General features: G+C 49.1%; 1 protein-coding gene across 1 annotated transcript in view; it reads left to right on the top strand.

Moving 5' to 3' along the window:
• The window catches only part of LOC119461271 (protein Wnt-7b), a 74,466-nt gene that overhangs the window by 27,478 nt on the left and 24,714 nt on the right, over nucleotides 1-22,274 (top strand). Inside the window, exon 2 of the mRNA XM_037722503.2 lies at nucleotides 15,999-16,219. Within this exon, the coding sequence (XP_037578431.1) occupies nucleotides 15,999-16,219 (221 nt within the window). The remainder of the gene's footprint in view (nucleotides 1-15,998; nucleotides 16,220-22,274) is intronic.

Raw genomic sequence — 22,274 nt, 5'->3', positions numbered from 1 at the left:
GCCAAACGCAGTGAACTGATATTCTAGTTTAGACTATAGGAAGAAGTGGAGTCAATGTAATGCGTAGAACAGATAACCGGTTATTATTAGAGTTTCAGGATAGGGTGCCAAGTAAAGGAAAACGCGGTCGAGGATGATAAAGGATTCAGTGGTGTGATGAAATTAGGAAATGTACAGACATAGTTGGCATTCGTAAGGCAGGGCAAGTGCAGATGGCAGGGTGCAGTATCTGCCCTGCAGTGTACGATAAGTAGGCTGCTGCCGCTGCTGATGGAACTCGGAGAAAAATGCTACGCAGCATCTGGCACAACAAAATGGTTGGTGATCGGCCAAATTCTGATCGTTTCAATAGGTGCAAGGTCCCAGACTGTTGTTTCTGACTAGAGATGCTGGCTCAAAATGCCGCGTGGTTATTGCGTTAAAAAAAAAATCATAGGCACGTGAAGGACATCAGCGTTTGGCAACGGCGTTTCAAAACCTGCGCAAAGGAGGCCAGTCCTATACACACGTCCGTGCGGAGGCAATCGCATCCCCCGTCGGCAATGCATCATTCAAGTCACCCCGAAAACTGCTTCGTCTAATCAACTAACTTCGAGGCCAAATCAAGCGCCGTCAACGCTGACGCTTCGATTTGCGTTGGAAAAGCCCTATATAACTCGCCGCAGTTTGCTTCCACTTCACGGCGCGCAGCAAACGGGGAAGGCATGATTTACTACGCTCCCGCGGCGGCAACCGTATTTATAGGCGTCGGCGCAAAAACCCTCGTCGCGTCTGCGTTCTGTGGGTAGGCGGGACGTCGTCGGTCCGGGTCGGCGAGGTGCTTATCGCCCTGGACGCATCTCCGCGGCAGAGGCCGCGTGAGTTATGCCGGCGCTGAGCGAGGCCGTACAGCGTGCGACACGCGAGCTCATCGCTCATGAAGCAAGTCAGCGCCCAATTCAGATGCGATACGGGGGCCCTGCCGCGTGCGCCGGGCCATGCAGAAAAGAAGAGACACGTACGACGAATCGAGGTTGGACTTGAGCGGCTGCGCGGGCGAAGCGCGAGCCAAGCTGCGGGCGGTCGGTCGGTCGCGCCACGCTGGCCTGGAAGGGACGACGTCATCTTCGCGGCGAATCTCCGTGCATCTCGTCCCGCCCACGACGGCGTGGCGGCGTTTGAAAGATCACGCGTCGTCGACGCCGTCGCCGCGGCCGCCGCTCTGCGGTGGCACCGACGGCGTAGCCTGTCCTTCATCCGCGAGAGGCAATATTTAATAAACGTGCAGCGGCATAAGGTGCCTATGGGCTTTCTGCATTCGGACGGACTCCTTTGCATACCTTAGCTGTAACTTTCGGTGACTCCTCGTATTCTAAACCCCTGCTTGGCGAGTGGAAATCGTGCAGTCACCAGCAGCGGTTCTATGAGATGATCTTATGTCGACTTAGAATAGGGCACACACATCTGACACGCAATTTCTTACTTCGAAAAGAAGATCCGCCAACCTGCGATAAGTGTCATGAACCTCTTACAGTAACACACATTGTTATGACATGTCCACATACAGAAACACACAGACGGAAACTTTTGCACAATCTGTGTAACTTACACGTACCTTTACACCCCGCCTCATTATTGGGAGATGACCCGCTAGTACCATTCACTGACTTGTTCAAGTTTTTAGATGAAGCCGGTTTTTTACATAGAATATAAGGTAACGCAGCTTTCGCTGCATTAACGTTTCATTTCTTAATACCTTGTGGCTGGCGCAGCATGGCCTTTGTCACTTTTGCGCCATTAAACCTGAATTAACTAACTCGTATTATAAAGAGGGTCTTGACTGAAAACTCTTCCTCGATTCCATGTAGGAAGGAAAGAGTGAGCGCGTGATTGCGTCACGGTAGGTTTTAGTTCCTTCCCCTGTACTCGGCGCAGGCTCTTCCGAAAAGACAACTAGTACGACAACAACGTGCAACTGCAACGCGTGAGTGTAGCAGCAACGTACATGTTGCAATAGACGGCCGAGGTCAGGAGACAAACGTGCGTAGACTGCTCGGCAAAAGCACCCGAACAGGTGTGTGAATTGATGAAAGCTTGAAGCACACTGGGCAGAGTGAGCACAGGGTCACGTGTGGGGCAGGCTTTTGGAGGCACGGAACAGAGATAGAGCGATAGGGTCAGCTTCATGAAAAGTTGGCTTGCGAAGGCTGACTGTGTGACGTCATGTTTCATGCTAGTTTAGTTTTCTTCCTCCATACTCGACTCCGCAGAGTGAGGAGCCTTTATGCAAGCTTGCATGAAGGCTCCTTATCATCGAGTAGAGTCACTGCCACAGAGCAGGGTGCCTCTACGCGCGTGGGAACTCGCGCATCGAGGCACCCTACCTGATGGACGGATGAATGGATGGATGCTATGAGCGTCCCCTTTGAAACGGTGTGGTGGGTTGTGCCACCAAGCTCTTGTTCTTATTGTGCCTAATGTCGTATACCTATATTTTTGAGAAAACACACAAACACAATGAATTCCCAGCATCAAACTTTTTGAACCGTTTCTGGGTACTGTGTTTTTGTATGCGTCCGTTGTTTGTGGTCTCCATACTTTTCTGCCACCAAACCTCCAATCGCCTCTTATTAATCTTCATTGCGAATAAAGCACGACGCCTCTCGATTGAAATATACACATAGCTTAAATGACGCTCGTATATCGTTCCTACGAAGAAAAGCCGCGATTAATACGTGGAAACACATTCATTCAGTACAATCCAGTAGACGCTGAAAGCCCCTGGTTAAAACATTTTTTTTTCATCAGGAATGTCTGTGGGATGTCACTAAAGGGCAATGACCATTTAAGTCAATAGGGTGGTGGGAAAGTTAAATGTGAGGCGCTACCCAGTTTCTTTGGAAGCGATAGAGTGTCGACTTCAGGAGCGTGTTAGAATACGGGGGTGAGCATGTGACTGTGAACAACTCTCCTACTTGTATATGTCCTGCTACTCGTTGTTAGCCCTTTCTATTATATTGAGATGCACCGATGCTACCTAACTACTAGTAAGCTTATCATACCTTTCGGTTTTTATTCATTTCAATAGAAAAATGTAAACATCTCCAACTTAACACACGAGATTTTATTCCTGACAACATTGTTTTGAACGCTGCTGGGTAAGCATCACATGTACGAATGATTATTCTGCAGTCCTTGCAATCTATCTCTCATACCGTCTCGTTGGCGGTCGGACATTGGGGTAAGCTTTGCTACCTTCTGTGGCCATTTATTATGCCACTTCTTCATCTGTACATTATCATCACCGCACGTGTGTGTTTTTTCTTCATCACCTGTGTCCCGATGAACCGGAACTGGAACTTGTCACACATCTAAAGGCATGAAGCGGACAGAACCACAGCGGGGTATAGCCAATGAGGTATATGTAATCTTCCTAACATGAATTTAGGGGCAGACAATAAAGAAAACAAACAAACAAACAAACAACCAAACAAACAAGAAAACAGAATTTTAACGTATGCCCTACATATAAAGGCCTTTGATTTTCAGCTTGATAGGAGTGAGTGATATCGAAAATACAACAATTGTCTTTCAACGAACTCTCCCAAACTGATGCACCAAATGACAGAATAGCACCGAAGAGATGCAGCTTCTTGTGATTGGCAGGACAGTTTTGTTCTGGCTCACAATGCTATTAATACAGTTATTTTTTGTTTTCTTACAGAATGTATTTCAGCATCCAAACTGAAATTACACTTGTTATTGGTTTTTATTTCTCAAGATTTATATGTTTATTCATGTTTTCCTTTTGTTTGCAGAACTTAGTCAAAAGTTCATAAAGTGCTTTCGCTTTTTTATTTTTTTGTATCAGCCCCACATGCCGTATACGTGACCAATGATCTCAGCAAAACGAAAGCCGTTGCGGTGTGTCCCATTTTTGCCAGGTCAGCCCCACCTCAGGCGTGGCGGTCAAAAGTAGGGCAAATCATATGTCCAAGTCAGCTTGCCGGTTTTAGTGACATGACACATTCGTTGATTTTTTCGGTTGTTCAAAAGCGGAAGGCCGCAGGGCAACAAGGCAAGAACGCAGTGGAGCCATAATGCAGCAATAATGAAACATAACGCACTTTGGGGCTACAATAAATATGAGGTGGTGTGTGGAATCTGTAAAGAAGTAATGGCGCCAGCGCTAACGTTCGCAAATGTCATTTCATTCTGTGCTTAAAATCGTAAGTCTTGGCGGGATTGGAAGTTAACCCAAGATCGGTAGGCCCGTTGACTTTAGGAGCCCATGGTAAAGCCACAAACGAGGCAGTGCAGGGTGACATGGATTGGGCCTCTTTTTATGCCTATTCCACATAACACGCCTTCGAGCCACCCTCTCAAAAATACATTTTATGCTCATTATGTCAGAGAAGCGCAGAGAAAAATTAGTTTTGAAGAAAGACTCGAACATGGATGAAAAGAAATGGGCGGCTAAATGGCACAAGTATCTGTACATGAAAAGCGTGGGCACAGAATGGAAGAAGAGGTCAAGAAAGTTGGCAATCAAGTACAGGGTAATTGAAAGTGTAAATAGACAAACATGAGTCATCAAAAAGAAAGTGAGAGAAGCAGAGACTGTGAATTGGGTACAAGAAATGTAAACAAAAAAGGACCATGAATACTTACATGAATGAGAAGAATGAAATTAGAAGGGAAAATTCGTACGCAAGTACAAAGAGCAGTGCCTTGCTATTTGATGCTCGAGCTGGTTGCCTAAGGAGAAAAACTACCGGAGCAAGTGCTCGCAACAAATTGAGGCATGTGTATACTGTAGCGAAAATCCGGAGACCATTCAGCATATCCTAATGGAATGCGAAGGGATTCACTCAGTGAGAGCCGTAGGTAACGTACGCCGGCCAGAAGCGCTTGGATTTAAAGTGGACTGAAGAATCAACCGGTCAACAGTCGAGATAAGCACGAGATGTTTATAGTATTGGTGGGGCAAAAGCAGGGAAGAGATTGATACTACCGGATCCGTCACAGGCATAGGTATACCTGTACAAGGTAGATAGAGAAGTTTTGAGGAAGAGAAAAAATATTAAGGACATGTATACAAAAATGCTGGAATGAGAAGCATGTACAGCATACAGTAACTATTTCTCACCGTCCCGTTTCAAAGGGGATGCCAATAAATATTCATGATCAGCAGAAGCATGGACGATAAGATTTTACTCCAGAACACTGGTCCTTTACACGGGATGTCATTTCGGCTTTTTCAAAACTCATCGATGTGGCCGATTTTGGGAACGGATGGTGTCGTTTTTCATGACTGCTTGAGAAAACTGGAGAGATGACTGAGTGGGCAGAATAGGTGTGCACTTGACGCAGTGCGCATAACTGATCTCAGAGATGCTCTGAGTGAAGCACGGAGTGCAAATCTGAAACCTCTGACCTGAGGAAGAGGTATGAGAAGCGAAGGAACTCAGGACGAGACCTGCTTGGCCAGCACAAGGTCGCCGCGATCCAAGCAGCGGCGGCTGCATTCCGATGGGGTTGGAATGCAAAAACTCTCGTGTACTTTGAATTTGGTGCGCGTTAGAAAACCCCGGGCGGTGAAAATAATCTGGAGCTCCTCACTACGGCGTGCCTCATAACGAGATCCTGATTTTGGCACGTGATACATCAGAATTCAATTAATACAAAGTGATTGACCGGTTGTGCCGTAGACTCGGAAAGCTGTGTCCGTGCAAGAGCGTCCACGCTTCTGATACTATGTGTCTTTGATCATGGCGATCAGTATACTAAGCCGCTGATGACTTTCTTCTTTTTTTTTTTGCATATGCAGTCTGCGCCAATACGCAAGGGCACGCTTCATCTATGTTCAAACAGTGATTCTTGGAAATGTGTTGGTCAGAAGTTCAACTCATTGCTATGTGTTACGTTGTTCGCCAGTTGATGAATTCCATAAATGGAACTCTCGAGCACTACAAGCACACAGAAAGAAAATTACCTTCTTTGGACACAAATACGGTGTTCCCTTTCGGAGAGTGTACACTTACAGCCTTGCTCAAAAGTTTCACGGCCGCTGCACGCGTGGACAGCTGGAGCTGAGGCTGGAAAGTTTTGGTACTCTCGGGGAGGATTTCCTGGGGTGAAAACTGTGTCCGGTGAGCATGATGGTTCATTTGAAACTCTAGAGCTTCGAGGTGTCGCTGGTCGAAAGATCGCTGGTTTGAGTCCCAACAGAGACGGCCGCAGTGCTATAGACGCGTCGTGCATCGCCAGTTTCCTTTTTTTCCCCTTTTTCGTTTTGACACACGTTAACGAAAGCCAGGACGTCAAAAATAATGCATAGCCACTCAATAAAACATTGACCGATCAAGTAATCATTCATGTGAACAACAGATTAATGAACTTACTGATCATTCTTAGCGTGCTCGCTATTTACAATGGAAAGCCCACTCCACTGCCAGAAATTGATTGCGAATGCGCGATCGATGGCCCGGGAACATTTAAAGAGGAGCGTGTTATTCATTTCCTAACGCCAGAGCGATATCAGGGTGAACGTCGCCTCTAGCTGTACTTAAATAGATAGTTTACGTTCCCATGTTCAAGCCAGCGATCATCATGCCCACACCTTAGGGTTCATCGCACAGTGGATTCGTCAGAATCGAGGCAGCCTTCCACATCTCAAGGAATAAGTACCATATTCTTTTCCTATTGTTAATGGGTTGGGAAATGTTTTGTATGCGGTCAGACGCGCACCTGCACGTTTGCCGACGCCGATGCGAACGTTTTCGTCAAACGCTCGTGCTTGGAAACGAGCGCTGGAAAAAAGCAGAAGGGAAACGGGACGAAACAACGCTCGCCAGACACGCGCACGCCTCCAGCAACAGAAGTGAGACGAACCAAGAAAGTAGGGGTCAGTGGCGAGGACATTGCGAGTCGATTATTAAATAAGGAAAGCACGCAATTAACGCCGTGCCGCTTGCATTCCTCTCCGCGAAGAACAACGTAAATAACAGATAAGCGAACTGGGAAAGAGGGAGATCAGATAAGTGGAGGAGAACCGGCTTTCATGCGCAGTCCGATTCGGAGCCTCGTGCGAGAGGAGGAAAGGGGGCGGCAACTGGGCGGCGAATCGAATGGGCAAGGCATGTCTGCGACGAGAAAGAAAGGGAAATGTGTACTTGGTACAAACATGTGGTACAGGTGAACGTTACGCACGCACGCACGACACACACACACACACACGCAGCTCCGCCTCACAAGCCCACAAACATACAAACTCACAAGCCCTCTCTCACACAGAGACACACAAACACAAACAGGCAAACAAGCAAGCGAACGCGCGAGCAAACACACACGCACGAAAACACACTGCGAGGCAGTCTTTGCGAAAGCAGCGCCCGTGGGGAAATGATTAATGAGGACACGGTCTCGCTTACGGAGGTTGCACGTAGCCTCCAGAGTATATATATCCTTTATCTCTCTCTCTCTCTCTCTCTTAGTTTCTTTTTCTTAGTACACGCGAGGTAGCGGCGACCATGTTCTCCTCCTCCTCTTCCCTCTCCACATCTCATTCTCTTGTTCACCCTGTGTTCACATAGCGAGATAAGGGCGCTGGCTCCCCGGCGGCCTGGTTATATGTGTATACATACACCGTCTTCAGCGAGATCGAACGCAGGAGGTTTCCCTTGCGGGGCCGATTCGTGCCTCGAATAAGGCGCTCGCACGCGCGCGCGCGTTTCGCAAATCCGCGAACGAGGATGTAGCACGTCGTCCATCTCCGCAACTTCTTCCGTCTTCCGCAGGGGCCCATTCGGCGAGCAGCCGCCGGCGGGCGAAGCCACGGGAGTGACCGTGCCCGGTCCAAAGGTGGTGGGACGAGGGTAGTGTCCTCGCTTCAGCCCCGTGGGACGAAGACATCAGAAGCGTGTTCGACACGGAGGCAGGGTCGATAGTGCGAACGTGTGACCCTCCGTTGGGGGATAAAAATGCGGCGCCCGTTCGTGAAAGTGAACTGGAATCTATACACGCTGAACTCGGTGGGCAGGATGTAATACAAAATGTTGCTTCCGCACCGTTGCCTACGTCGAGTGGCCGGTGGTGCAGCTTGTCACCTTGATGTGAATCGACGCTTCATCTTTTCAGGCGGCCTATCGGCCCGCAGTTTTTGCATTTGAATGTATATGCTGGTGTAAGCGATGATCGAGGGAGCACTATCTCAACGTGTGTATCTTGTTTGTGCAAACCGAATGCATGGAGAAGGCGTCGTAGGGGGGTCGGGGTGTGAAGTCATCGTTACGATTAAACTTTGGTGGTCCGTAGCCTCATGGCGACATTAGCACAGAGATGGTATTATGCACGGAGAGGAATGAAAGCGACGTAAACTGTTGTAAATGAATATACATACAGCTTCTCTGCGTCGATGACTAGAAACATCAGGATGGTTTGAGAAGATATCCAAACAACGCTATTTGTGCTGCGCCCTTGACTAATCGGCGCGCACACAATTGCTCCCATTCGAGCGCTGTAATGGCGCACACTTGAACCCTGCCACAAGTTTCTTATTTATTTATTTATTTATTTATTTATTTATTTATTTATTTATTTATTTATTTATTTATTTATTTATTTATTTATTTATTTATTTGAGCATATGACAGGAGATATCCAATTGCCTGTTTGCTGCAAGTCGAGCCAGAGCTGACGATGTTCTTCCAACACCGTGAGCGGCTTGCCCCACAAGTGCATGGGCACGAACAAGTTGTGCTCAAAAGAATGCATAAAAGCTTCTGGAGTTTATCTTCCTCAGTCACCATGATGGATATGCTGGCTACTTTAACTGCAATTCATTATAGCTTCAGGGACGCTAGTTAGCGAGCTGAAGGAAAACAAGGCGAGTTCGTGACCTTACTGCTCCGCTGATGATGTACTGCTGGACACGCTCCTTGAACTATATGGTTAGGCCTACTCCTCCAAGGATCTTGACGAAGATGAAGACGATGACGGGCGCTTCTGGTAGCCTAATGGTATCTCTTTTGTCTCGCGTGGCGACCAGATGCCGCTCGCCAAGCAAGCGGCTGAGAGCCGAAACCCGTGACAGGCCGGCCACCGAGGACGCAGACTCGGCCCGACGTAAGCACCGCCCGCTGCGATGAACACATGCCACGGCAGGGGGCGCTGTAGCGGCGGTAACTTCCGGTTGATTTATGGCGCATCCCCGGGGCCTCGACAAGGAATAAATAAAGCGAAAATCGCTCCGATAGTAGGCGCCGCAGACCACCCCGCCCAATTGGACAAGGGTATAGAAAGGCTGTGCGCATCAAACCCAATATTGCGCTGTAATGTACACACTACGAGTGCGCTTTGCGATACCGATTGTAGGTTTTGTTGTAAGAGTCACGCGGTTCCCGGCAGTCTCTCTCTCTCTCTCTCTCTCTGTTAACAGTAGGCGAGTCGCAGGCTCCGCCCATTCGCTTCGAAACCTATCATCAGGGTCCCGAGCAACGCGGCAATTCATCACGGAAGAAGAGGAAGCAGAACGTGTTTCAAGGGCTGCCGTCTTCTGCGTAGGCGGGAGGCAGGATCCCGATACGTATAAGGCAGACCAGCGTGAAGCGCCGCGCAGAACTCGGGAACAACCCCCTGGACAAAGGACGGCAAAGAAGGCTGCCAAGGAACGGCTCGCGCATCTACGTGCCTTACATGCTGCGCGCTTCGCACCGGATCTCGGTTTCCGTAAACCCCAATTAGCGGCTGCGCGCGTCCGACGAAGCGGACCGAGCCTAATTTGCTTAGACACACACACGCCGCACACGCCCCGACGCGGATGCCCGCCCACGCCTGCCATGAACAAGGGGCGAAAAGGCGAAGGCAGCGTCCTGCAGAGAATTCCTCACCCGAAGAAAACACTGGAAACCCTGGGAGCGGTGACCGAACTTCGTCGCAAACCTGTCTCAAGGCGTTGCTCGTAAGATCGATGCTTGTCGTCGCTCGCGGTAATGCTCATTTTTGAATGATATCGCACATTCGGAGCCAGAAGTCTGGAAATAACTGAAGCTTGACCTATATGATTCGCCGCACCGACTTTTGGGGTATTGCGCATCATCGACCCTTTTTAGTACCAATCTCCAATTCCGTTTCGTTAGGAGCACAAAAGCCTGCTCACCACCGGAGCCGCAGCGAAACTGCACCACGGCTCCGTCTCACAGCGTTTTTTTTTTTTTTTTCAAACGGACAATACTTGTCTCTTGTGGGGAAGACAATTCAGGTTGGACCTCATTTCCAAGCATTGGTACACGTGCGCAACGCCGTGAGACAGACAGGGCTGCGACGCAGATCGGTCACAGTTTTTTGTGGTGTTCATACTCTCGGTGGTGTACACTCACACCCAGAAACGAACAGGATGTATCGCGTCATGGAGAAAAATAAGTCACTTCCATGAAGGTCGTGAGAAATGCTTGACCGCTGCAGGGGGCGAGGTGGGCACGGAACTGGGAAGAGGGGAGAGGGGGAGGCGAGCAGCATTACTTGCATATGCTTAGCCGTCTGGCAGTGTATTTGCAGTAACCGTTGTTTTTGAAGTGTGAGAAAATACCACAACGTTCCCCTCCCCCTCCCTCCCCCGAAGGTCCCATGGCTGAAAAGGATTTGACATCAGCTCTGCGGGCGCCGTGGCCGCTTAAACCCATGGTAAAACAAGGAAGTCACTGAGAGAAGATTCTGCAAGGTCATATAGGCTGCTGTACCTTTCTCAGCAGAAGCGAGAACTGCTAAAGATCCAAACAAGCATGCAAACAAACTGATAAACTGTGCGGCCTTGAGATCTGAGCACTTCTGGCGAGCTTTTACCTGTTTTGAGATCGCTGCGTACCATTTCGCCTCATCTATTTTTCCCCTGAATTCCTGAGCGCACCGGTCAGCGGTACATTTTCTCCAGACAACCTTTATCTTTATTTCCCTCTATAGCATATTATGCTAGCTTCTGATCCTTTACCCCTTCCCATATATCCTTTACCCCCTCCACTCTCCCCTTATCCCAAACAACTTCCATTAGTTTAGTACAAATCCTAACAAGAAACTGTAAAAGTTTTTCTTTACCCCTTTCAATATATATATATTCCCGTCCTGTAATGACCCATTGCTGGGTGGACATCATCACGAAATAAGTAAAGAAATTAATACAAAATCGAGGAGAGAACGAGGAAGAAATAACCTAATCTAAAGGTTTTGCAGTAACCCCTTTGGGAGATCGCGTTTGGCTTACAGACCACGGAGAAAGACCTGGATGTTTACGACTCCGAAATCGCGCGTCGATTGCTATCGAAGTGCGCACGCGAGTGGGATGCGTCTCAGAGCTGATTGTCGGGCATTTAGTACAATCCAGAGCCACCTACACGGGTCGCGGCAACCCACGGGTCACGCTGCCCATGTCAGGACAGTCTGGGTGCTCCCAATGCGACGGTACAAGAAAAAAAAATATAAACAATAGCTGAACCAACCATTCGCTACCTCTAGCGCATCAACACGGCACGCACGCAAGCGCGCACGTACGCGCAAGTAGGTGCACAGACGCGCATTTTCTTGCTTTGCCTTTCACAGTCTGGCACTAATGTTCCAAACGCGGACCGGGCGGGCGATAACTGGCAAAAGCTCGGAATAGGCGCGCCGGCTGCTAAGCGCCTGTCATCAAGAATGCGGAGCCCGTCGCCTTAGCGAGTTGCCAGGTCCCCGATAAACGTCGAGCGAGCCTGGCAGCTCACTTTAGTGGGCGATATTGGAGGAGCAGGGGGTGGGGTCTCTACCTTCTCGGTCGCAGACGGATATACATATGCCAGCGTACGCTACCGAGCCAGCGACGAGGCGGTTTTGCCACGTCTTTTAGAATCGATACAAGGGTGGACGTGCAGGGCTTCGCCGATGACGACGGACGAACGGGCGGTGATGGTGTGGGGGTCTTTCTTGCCCTAAAGATCAGGAGTGCTTTAGGGGCTCGCAGTGTCGACAGGGCTCGTGCACGCCCTAATGCAGACGGTTAGCGAACGCGCGCGCGTGCATCGTTTCGCGGCCATATTACGAAGAAAGGGGAGAGACGACGGTCGACCGGCTTCTCCGCGTGGCAACTCGACCTCCGAGTTGCCAGAGATCGGAGTGTAAAGTGGTATAATTTGCTTGCGTGCGGCGTACGCAATGGGCGCTTTCTTTCGCTTTTGGTTTATAGACGTAATACGTGCATATCAATGCGATCGGTACCAGCTCAGGGTGGACTCAAAAGGCGGCGATAAGACGGACGGGTATCTAGCTGTGCACTACTTTGCGCGAAGCAGCCTTGCTTCTTTACGTTTGTAGGGCGTTCTTCTTTTCTCTTATTATTATTTTTTCTTTTTGCTCACTTTACTTTGCGGACATTTCGAGACGTGGTCTGCTTTAGTTGGAGTTCCAGTTTGTAGACAGCTGCTCAGTAGTATACTTAGTATTGGAGCCGTGCTGGTTGCAGGCGTATCTTATCCATCGCTAGCGTTATAGGACTCGGTTCGGTAGCAGTCGCTGGCCTTCAGAGGGGCGCGTGTTTTAGAGCGACCGCTGGGTGCAGGTGTTGAGACAGGGACATTACGACTTTGTGCTTGTGTATAAAGTGTCACACTTTGCTTCTATTTGCGTGTATAAGACGCACTAACGAAATTAAAGTTTTGAAAGTGGGCGAAGCTTTGGACTCGGCATCAAATGGTTTACATTCTTATTTTCAGCTGAATGGCAAATAGCTTTTTGTCAAATTTACATGCCAGCTCTGCTACTTTCTGGTGATATCTATGGGCTAAAACAAAGATGTCCCTGTCGCTGACTATAAGAGCGAGAGGGAGAAAGGGGGAAAGATAAGCAGAGAGGTCGACCAGAAGGACATCCGGTTTGCGACCCTATGGTCAAATAATGAAAAGGAAGGAAGGAAAGGACAGAGAGTTGTGAGGGCTTTTACATTCGGAGGTGGCCATTTTGATTAAAATCGGCCACTGAGGTCTGTTGACCATAGGAACTGCAGCAGTCCACGTGTCGCTTTCTGAGCGTGCGGAACACGTTGCCACGTCGGAGGCCACTGTCCTTCGAACGATAAGCCGATTGGCCGCCCCGTCGTTCCAGGAAGTTACTGCTGCGAAGTTTTGCGTTTTTGAATGCGACATTGTATAGCGGAATTCCTGCGCTGAGCCCTCCGCTTTGGAGCTTAGACTGTGGCAAGAGAGGTGTTTATTAATCTGTAGAACCTCTGGAATTGTCGCCACCATTGTTCGACTACTCCCTCACCTCAGGTGACGCCGCCTATCACGCTGAAAGTGCCCTACATTCTTGTATGCTTTTGAGAATGTACTGTTGTGCTTCTCCGTTCAGGTTCTTCAAGATCTTGATTTCCTAATTATCTTTTTTTTCACATAACCTTATGTTTTATGATGCCCTATTCTCAGCCGCCGTTCTTTGTTTTACGACATTTGTCAATATTTCCTTTCCATATTTTGTCAGGCCGACTCACACCGTTTTTCCAACAAGGATCAGTTCTAATGGCTTATTTTTTCAAATGTTTTTCTCGTGTGTCTCTCGTTAATGCGTGGTACAATATCCAACTTCATGCCTGAAATTAGACTTTATTGACCCCAGCATTGACCTTTTAAAGCGAATAACTTTTTTTCAGCTCTTTTGTCCGTTTTCGTGTTCGGTGGCCGGAGGTTGGTGGTGGGAGGATGAATTTTCATCACGGAAACAAAGGTGACGATGCAGAGGGTGCGTGTTGTAACCGAGCTGAAACAAACTTTATTTCCCCGTCGGCAACGAACAAGAGTTGTATCTATACAGGTTCATGCAATGAATACAACGTATCGTGCGTGCAGTGCAAATCAGTGTACATAAATGCACTTTGGGCGCACAACAAACAAACAAACAAACAAACAAACAAACAAACAAACAAACAAACAAACAAACAAACAAACAAACAAACAAACAAACAAACAAACAAACAAACAAACAAACAAACAAACGAGCAAACGAATGAACAAATAAACAAACAAACAAACAAACAAACAAACGAGCAAAAGAATGAACAAATAAACAAACACAAATAAGCAAGCAAACAAGCAAGCAAATTGGCAGTTTCGCCCTTAGCACCGACTGCGATAACACGATATAGCGCTTTGCTTGAACTTCCTAGACGGTGTTCGAAGTATACGCGGGTGCGGCAATACGGGGATGGCGGCGTACGCTGGTACGCCAACGTTTCTGGCAACCTACGCCGTGTGGGAAATGTAATGGCATCGCACAGCTAGGTGCCACTACGCCGCCCGTAAAGAGCCGCACCAGCTAAATTACATCACTTTCAGGATTGTGAACATAACATTGTTTCACCCTTCTTAATAGACTGGGAAGGTTTAAGAGAAAAGGCATGGTGTGAATGAACTGTTAAATGACTTTTGTTTGCGCTGCAATTCCCCAACAAAATTCAGGAATAATTCAGTCAAGAAGATAAAACCTGGTTTGGGCAACTATGGCGGTTGAATAATATGGAATCTACCTTGCATATACGGTACACTTAATATATAGCATACGTATACATAAAAATATATGGAACGTAACGGCGACCGCAGAAATTCGCGTGGAGGTTCCATATAATTGCTGTCAGAGTGAAAACAACAAAAGCGAATTTTTATAAATAAAGTAGATTCAACTAACAGAAGGGTAAGTAGTTTTGTTTGGCGAGCAAACACTGGCAACTGCTACTTGAAGTTAAAGGGAAGTTTATTCGACCAATTCGCTATGTGTGAGCCTGATCGCTACAAGCGTTTATGCGTGCTTAGAAAAAAAATGATTATATCACAGATGATTAAGATATAGTAACTACTTTTGGCGTGACGTGTTCGTTGCTCTAGAGCCAACCAATAAAGCTCATTGAGACGCACTTGTGTCTTCCTATACTACCGCCACAGATATACTGGTTAGTAGTGCTGTTCTAAACAGAATTACGCAATGGAACAACAAACGCTACTTGGATATACTCACTACAACAAATGTTCGCCCGCATATCCATCATTACTTTGATAAAGCGAATAGCTTTTTACAATTCGGCTATTTCATTACACTGACAATCATCGTCGATGGTCTCTGCACAAATAAAGAAGACAGTTGGGCTGGTTGGTGCGTATTACAGACTTGTAATAACAGTCTGTAAACTGTAAAGTCTGTAATAAGCATCAACTAGTCCTACTGCCTTACTTAATTGTGCTACTTTCGAGTACACTGGGCCCTGTTCTTCCACCTACAGCGTTCGGTCCTGTGTGCTTCTGCTCGCTGTCGTCCGATGTTTTTTTTTTTCTTTTTTTTTTCGCGCTAGTCAGTGATGTCTCAGGTCTCTGCACAATATTTTTTCCTGTGTACTGGTTCTTAATTCTAAAATAATTCTGGAGTTCTACATGCCTAAACTACGACCTGAATATGAGACATGCCGTATAGTGGGCGTATAGCGGCAGTGGCGTTGCGCTGCTAATCCCGAGTGCGCATGCAGGAACAAATCCCTGCCGCGGCGCCCGCATTTTGATGGGGGGGGGGGGGGGGGGGGGGGGCGGAATGCAAGAACGTCCGTGTACAGTGCGTTGGGTGCACGTTAAAGAGCCCTACGGTCAAAATTAATCCGGAGCCTAGATATAAACGTGAGAAAGTTGTTCTAGTTTTCCTTGAGAGAGAGAGAGAGAGAGAGAGAGAAAGTAAACTTTATACAAAAGAGCACACGAGCGTAGGTAGCTCTTCCGCTGTGCAGTGGGTGGTCCCCTCAGTCCAGGAGTCCAGCGGCCTTAGCTGCCCTTCTCGCTCGGTTGATATCAGGTAGATGTGTAACTGTGCTCGGGCATTGCGGAGTTAAGGCATGCCATCCTGGTTACGTGCCATATTTACCAAACAACTACAACAGAAATTTAAGCTGTAAGATACTTTCGTGCACGGAAGCGTTTTCTTTCGACAGCACCCTTTAACGCACTTCTTTTCAATCCTCTGCGCAGGCTTAGCGCAGCATTGGCCCCAGCGCTCATCTGCCAGCGGATTCGCGGTCTAACGGCGGCGCAGCGCCGTTTCTGCGCCACGCGCCCTGACGTCATGGTAGCCGTCGGAGAGGGCGCCCTGCTCGGACTGGCCGAGTGCCGTCGCCAGTTCCGTCACCGGCGCTGGAACTGCTCCGACACAGGCGCCTACGAGTCCGGCTTCGGACAGCTCTTCACTGTCGGTCTGTATCGACGGATCATGCGCATGCTCGTTGTGCTCAGCGAATTAGTTACGTTAGAGAGTTATATCGGACCGACGCCGGGTCTGCCGTAACTCGTGTAATAATAGCAGAGCGGGAGGCATTCCGTTCCCCGGAAAGCGGGATCACCATCTTTGTGCTATTGCAGTGTACGGTTCGAACAATGGTTTCAGTCTGACGCCTAGGATCCTTCAACATGTATGACCCAGTGACTGTCACCTATACTCTTTCTTGGGAGCAGGAGGGTTGCACATAGGCGTTACCCTCTAGGAAGGAGAGATACGACTGGCAGCACAGCAAGCAAGGATTTAATATGTACAAGGACGGTAAAAGCACGAGGCACGCAAAACTAAAGCCCTAATTTAACAAAGATGCTCGCTCAATGTAAAATACATAACTCGGACTAACTACAAACTACTAACAAACAAGACCCCGTCTCGGTTTCGGAGTCTAGCTCCGTCTTAAAGTCTCTAAGTCAGTCCTAGCCCTGACTCATCAGTCTGGCCACCCTAGCCCCGGGCTAAATGCGTCGCAAAGCAGAAATGTGGGCTCTTACGGACCGTCGGTTTGAAGTTCTTGTCGTTGAGTCTACGTCGTGCTCGTTCGGAGTGTTGCGGGTGCCGTAAGTGCCGACGATTCGCGGTTAATTCCGTCGACCTGACCGAATACGTGGCTGGTGCCCCGGTAGCCGCCGCTGACGTGTCGATTGCCTACTTAGGCCTAACGACGCGTTCTTCGCCCTCCGACGATCTGTGTGGCGACCCGGTGTCTTGGTGATTATCGGTTGATTGGGCTCGTCCGAGGAAGAGGGATTCTTGCGAAGAGGACCGGAACCACAGTGAGCAGCAGCAGCCGGTCCCAGGAGCTTCGCCCGGACATCTCCGAGGTCTACAGCTACGCCTTGGCCTTGCCAGCGTCACGAGCTTTGTGGCCGGGTTCTCCGCTCTCCCGTCGTCAGAGCATGGCTGACGAAGCGACCTTCCAGTCCAAGAGCCACGTCGATAAGGCTGCTTCGCCTCCCTTCTGCTTCGACCACAGCTCGGTTCGCGTGCCTCGAGCGCTCGCGCCGTTCGGAACGCTCCGCGATCTTCGTCGTCTTCTTTTCTCGCCACGGGCGGCCTCTTACATGTGACAGTGACATGCTCTTTACAAAAACTTTCCTTGTTGCAGGCTATGATGGAACCTTCTGGGAACACAAAGTGTAGCAGGCCCGCACAGGGAACTCTTTTCTTGAGTAGATTATTATTAGTTTTTTTTTATTGTAGCGCTCTTATTGTAGTGTATAGCTTGCCTTTCCAGAGGCTAAATATTACACACATTATTTGAGGACAGTGATACGAGATGAAGACTAAGGATTCGAGTGTGTAATGCGGCCTTCATGACTTATATATAGGCGTACTTACTCCCTGTGTATGAGATGCTAAGTGTCGAAAGGCCTGCGGACTTTTACTTGTGAAGCCCCGGATAATGTGGATCTGAAAAAGAATATCTTGCATGCGGATGGAAATGGAGGGCTACAGCATTTCTGTAATGATATAATAACAGGACCATGGCAAAAAAGAAGAAAAGAACAAAGATGAAAAAACGCTGTGCAGGGTACAGGACAAAGCGCGCTGTTTCCTGTCTTCATCGCTTTGTCCGTTTCCTCGCGGTGTTTATTATATGTGTGTGTGTGTGTGTGTGTGTGTGTGTGTGTGTGTGTGTGTGTGTGTGTGTGTGCGTGCGTGCGTGCGTGCGCGCGTGCGTGCGTGCGTGCGTGCGTGAATGCGTGCGTGCGACACGACGCCGCATCAACAAGCTCTACTTCAGACTCCATATAGCACCTGTACGGCAGCCAGTCGCGAAGTCATAGTTTGATCGACGGCGCCGTCTGCTGCTTGCTCTTCGTATCCAGCAATTTTCTCAGTGACGCGGTCACTTTTGAGGCTCCAAAACAGTGGGCGGACAAACCGTCGGGCGTGACGCTGCTAGTGCTAAAACAAGGGACGTCGTGCCCCAGACAAACCCACCGCCTACCGCGATGTAGAAGCTGTACGCATGGCCAACCGCAGGGCGCACCGTGTGTCTCGAATAACAACCACACGCGCCACCCACGCATGCAGGAACTGCACGGAGGAACCGGCTACCCTTTTGGTATATTTTAACTCTTTTTTATATTTCAATGAAACCAAAATCTGTGCGAGCGCAACGACTGCTTGCCGTGCATTTCGGGCGTTCACGCGTCTAGGCTACAGTCACTGCTTGTTCACGTTCTCTCTCTAAATAAAACCGGGCGCCGTTTTAGTAGTTTAAGCTGACGTCATCTAATAAGAGAGTGAAGCACAAAACCACTCATAGCAATGTGCGTGCGAATGAATTACCAACTATCGCTCTTTCGGCCACCCTTCTAACTTTCTGGGAACCATCTATTTATAAGAACGGAGATGGCAAAGGTCTTATGGGACCCGGAATACATGCTGATTAATTAAAGACCGAAGAAACTCCAACGGAAGTTTATATTATAGCGCAGTTTTTCCCAGCAAGGCAGATCTCTGCCGAATGTTTACGTTTGATTCTTATGAATGTTTTTCTAGATGCGAAGCATCTTATAGTCGGGGCTATGTCACTCCCTCCCTCCCTCCTCCCTCCCTCCGTCCATCCATCCATCCATCCGCCGTGCGGCGTCCACACCCCTACTGCGCATGCGCATCCAACTCCCCCTCCTCTCCTCTCCTTGTCTCATCTCCTCTCCTCTCGGCATTCCTCCTCTCCTCTCCGGATTGCGCAACGAATGGCAACACCTGCGGCTCCGCGCGCGATAATGCGAAGCAGCTTAGGTTAGAGGCGTGACGGTAGGCGCCCCAGAGGCACCGCGCAGTCACCAACGCCGCGCGCGTTCGGTGCGAACGCCGACGGTGTCGACAACAGTTCTGCGCGTTGCTGGTGCTGCTGCATGTCCAAGTTTATACAGTTGATAAGCTACCTTGAGTCGACCCCATGGCTGCTTCGCATACTACTCAGGGTCCCCCTACGGGAAGATCGTGTAATTTTTTTAAATTCGAATAAAACTATCTCTTTTTTGTGCGTGCTTGCAAGCTCACAGCACAAAATAAATAACATGCAAGACCACAAAACAGTGAGCCATAAGATCTGTGATGTATTACACGTGTAATATGAACTTCTAGGAGAAGTCGTAAACGTTTTTTTTTTTTCAAGTTTACCGGCAAAACCGCGCCGCGTTGGCTATCAAGACTTGCCAAGGTTTCTTAGATTACACAAAACTATTGCGTTATTTCTGAACTGGTTTTGGCACGTAAAACCCCAGACAGAAGAACAGTGACGCCACGAAACTGACCGAGCAATTCTATGCAATCAATTTAAGTTCTAGAGTTTTACGTGCCAAAACCACGATCTGATTATCAGGCACGCCGCATAGTGGGAGTCTCCGGATTAATTTTGACCACCTGTGGTTCTTTAACGTGCCCCCAAAGCCGGTGGTACACGGGCGTTTCTGCATTCCGCCCCCATCGAAATGCGAACGCCATGGCCCGGATTTGATCCCGCGACCTCGTGCTTAGTATACGTAACGCCATAACCACTAAGCAAGCCATGGCGGGCGATATGAAATCAATTAGAATGATTAATCGTGGGGTTTAACGTACCTAAAGCGCACAGTGTATTATGAGGCACGCCGTATAGTGGACGACTCCGAATTTATTTAGCCCCCAGGGGTTCTTAACCAATGCGCGGTGTATTCCGCCCCCATCGGAATGGGGTTGCTGTGGCCGGGTCGAACCCGCACCCTCGTGCTAAGTAGAGGAACGTTCTATGCAATTGAATGGGAACAACCGTATAGCTAGGAATGACGCCTTATTGAGACTCGAGTTCTCGGCGCGTGCTGGTTAACAAAAGGGCATTAATCTGGGGTTAGGTTAGGTTATGTTATGTCATGTCAGCATACGGGCCACCGCCAGTCACGAAACGTTCCTGCGTGCGAACAAGTGCCGCGTTTTCTATCAGTCGCTTCCAGTGTTACCACTTCCAATGCGCGAAGTGGACGATTAGCTGTGCCGTCGGATGTTGAGGTGGCGAAAGGAAAAATGCCCGCAAGCGCATCTCTAGAACGTTCATGATTTTGGTGGTGTGCTCGATGGGCTGTACGGTCACAGGTCCTTGTTTCCAGCCTTTTACGTTTTCTGCGATCTTTCATCACTGCCTCCAGCTGTTCTGTGCACGGTAAAAAATTACGTGACACTTACGGGTGCTGATTTTGTCTCCTGAATAACACCGTCGCTCTCAAGGGGTGAGATCAAAATATTGGCGGGGACAAATGAAGCTTTATTGTATGCGAATTTTCGTACCAAGTAAACGCGATGATAGCCTGTGACAGACGACACAAAAACCGCATGAAATAAACTGTCACAGTTACTGCTGTCAAGCTGTGGTGGCAGATATTTTTGGGGTGCGGGCTGCTGGCCAGAATTAATAGACAGTTCCCAACTACCGCTTCTGTCGTCGGTCGCAGGTGTAGTTTGAGCTCGCTGTCATGTATAATTTACAGTTTAAATGTAAGGGCGTTAGTCAGTCACGTGAAAATACACCCACCTTAAGAGTGCAACGAATTTATGTACAGCGGGTATACTATACGTCATACGACCGTTAAAGTAATGCAGAAAGACATGGGTCGAGAATAGGATGCGGCAGCGCCTCTGATTTCGTGCCCCGTAACGCTGCAAGCGCTGCATGCACCGCTTAGGCGGGACCTTCGCGACGCGCGCGGCGCCGGCGCGGCGTTCAGCGTTGGCGTCGCGACGGCGAGCGTGGTCCAGCCCTCTTCATTGTCGTCGTGCGCATGTACCTGTCTCTCTCTTGGGGCACACTTTGCTGTCTCACTATACGGCAGCTCTAACGCACAGAACGCCCGAGGAAGCATGAGCGCGCTGTACGAGAGCGCCACGCGGCCATGCGTGAACACCAATTGCGTCGCGGCACAGATGAAAAGACGAACGCCGCGCACCTTCTTCGAGTGGGAGGCGCCCGCGGCGTATACATACAGCGTGCGAGGAGCGACTCCTGCGTTGCCTCCCATTTCTTTTTTTCTTTGCGCGACTCGGCGCATAAATACCTCGTTTGGGCGAATGTAAACACGCGCTTGCGCGTCCCCTTCCCGTCTTACGCGCAGGGCCGACAGGTCGTATTTCCACCGGGTCCCGTCGCGGGCGATGAAATAGGCCGGTGCGCGCCCTTTTCCTCTTCTTTCGCCCACTAATAACGCTGCCGACGTCCTACCATTGATGGGCGTCGAGCGGCGGAGAAGAGTTTTCCTACGAGCAACAGTGCAGTTAGCGAGATTTGCGCTCACCGAGCATGTGCAGAGCGGGAGCCTTAGAAGAAGAGTTCAAGCGGGTTCCACCAACAGGGTCATGACCGGTTCGGTGAACGTCGCAGATGGAGGCTACGTCCGTGCTCTCTCGCCGAACGAGAATAAGACGTCGTTCAGAATGTCTGCGTGGCAGCTGTTCAAACGCTGCGCTTGTTAACGTGTAAGGCTCGTTCTTGTTGTGGAGCGCGCCGGAGATTTCAGTGATTTCGGCGACATGGTCATCTGCTTCGGCGCCCTTAGGCATGCCAGTGAATCATCGACGGTCCATGTCAGCTGAAGCGCGAATGAGTCGTAGTGTTAGGAATCGAAACAGGTGTGTGCTGAAAGAGCTGCTTCAATTTAGATGGTTCGCTGTCACAGCAAACTTTAGGATACAGGAAAATTATGCCACTTGGAGACTTGTGAAACCTGGGAACATTTGCTGCATTTGTCTTCACTGGGGTGTGTGGTTTGTGACTAATATTTTGATCAGGCATTCTCCTTGCCTTTTCTCATTCACTCATATCAAGCTGGGCTTTCGCTATCACCGGGATCAGCCACCTGGAGGGACGGATGATAAGAAAAGATAAAATCACGTGAAAAGAATCTGTGGGATGCCGTGTCGATGAAAGGACGCATCCCAACATGAAACATAACGACTGTTTATTAGCGTAGTAGCAGCCGCGGGGCGAGCAT

The sequence above is a fragment of the Dermacentor silvarum genome, chromosome 8 (assembly GCF_013339745.2).
Source record: "Dermacentor silvarum isolate Dsil-2018 chromosome 8, BIME_Dsil_1.4, whole genome shotgun sequence".
Lineage (NCBI taxonomy): Eukaryota > Metazoa > Arthropoda > Arachnida > Ixodida > Ixodidae > Dermacentor > Dermacentor silvarum.
The sequence above is the reverse complement of the archived record's forward strand: the minus strand, read 5'-3'. Positions and strand labels throughout refer to the sequence as shown.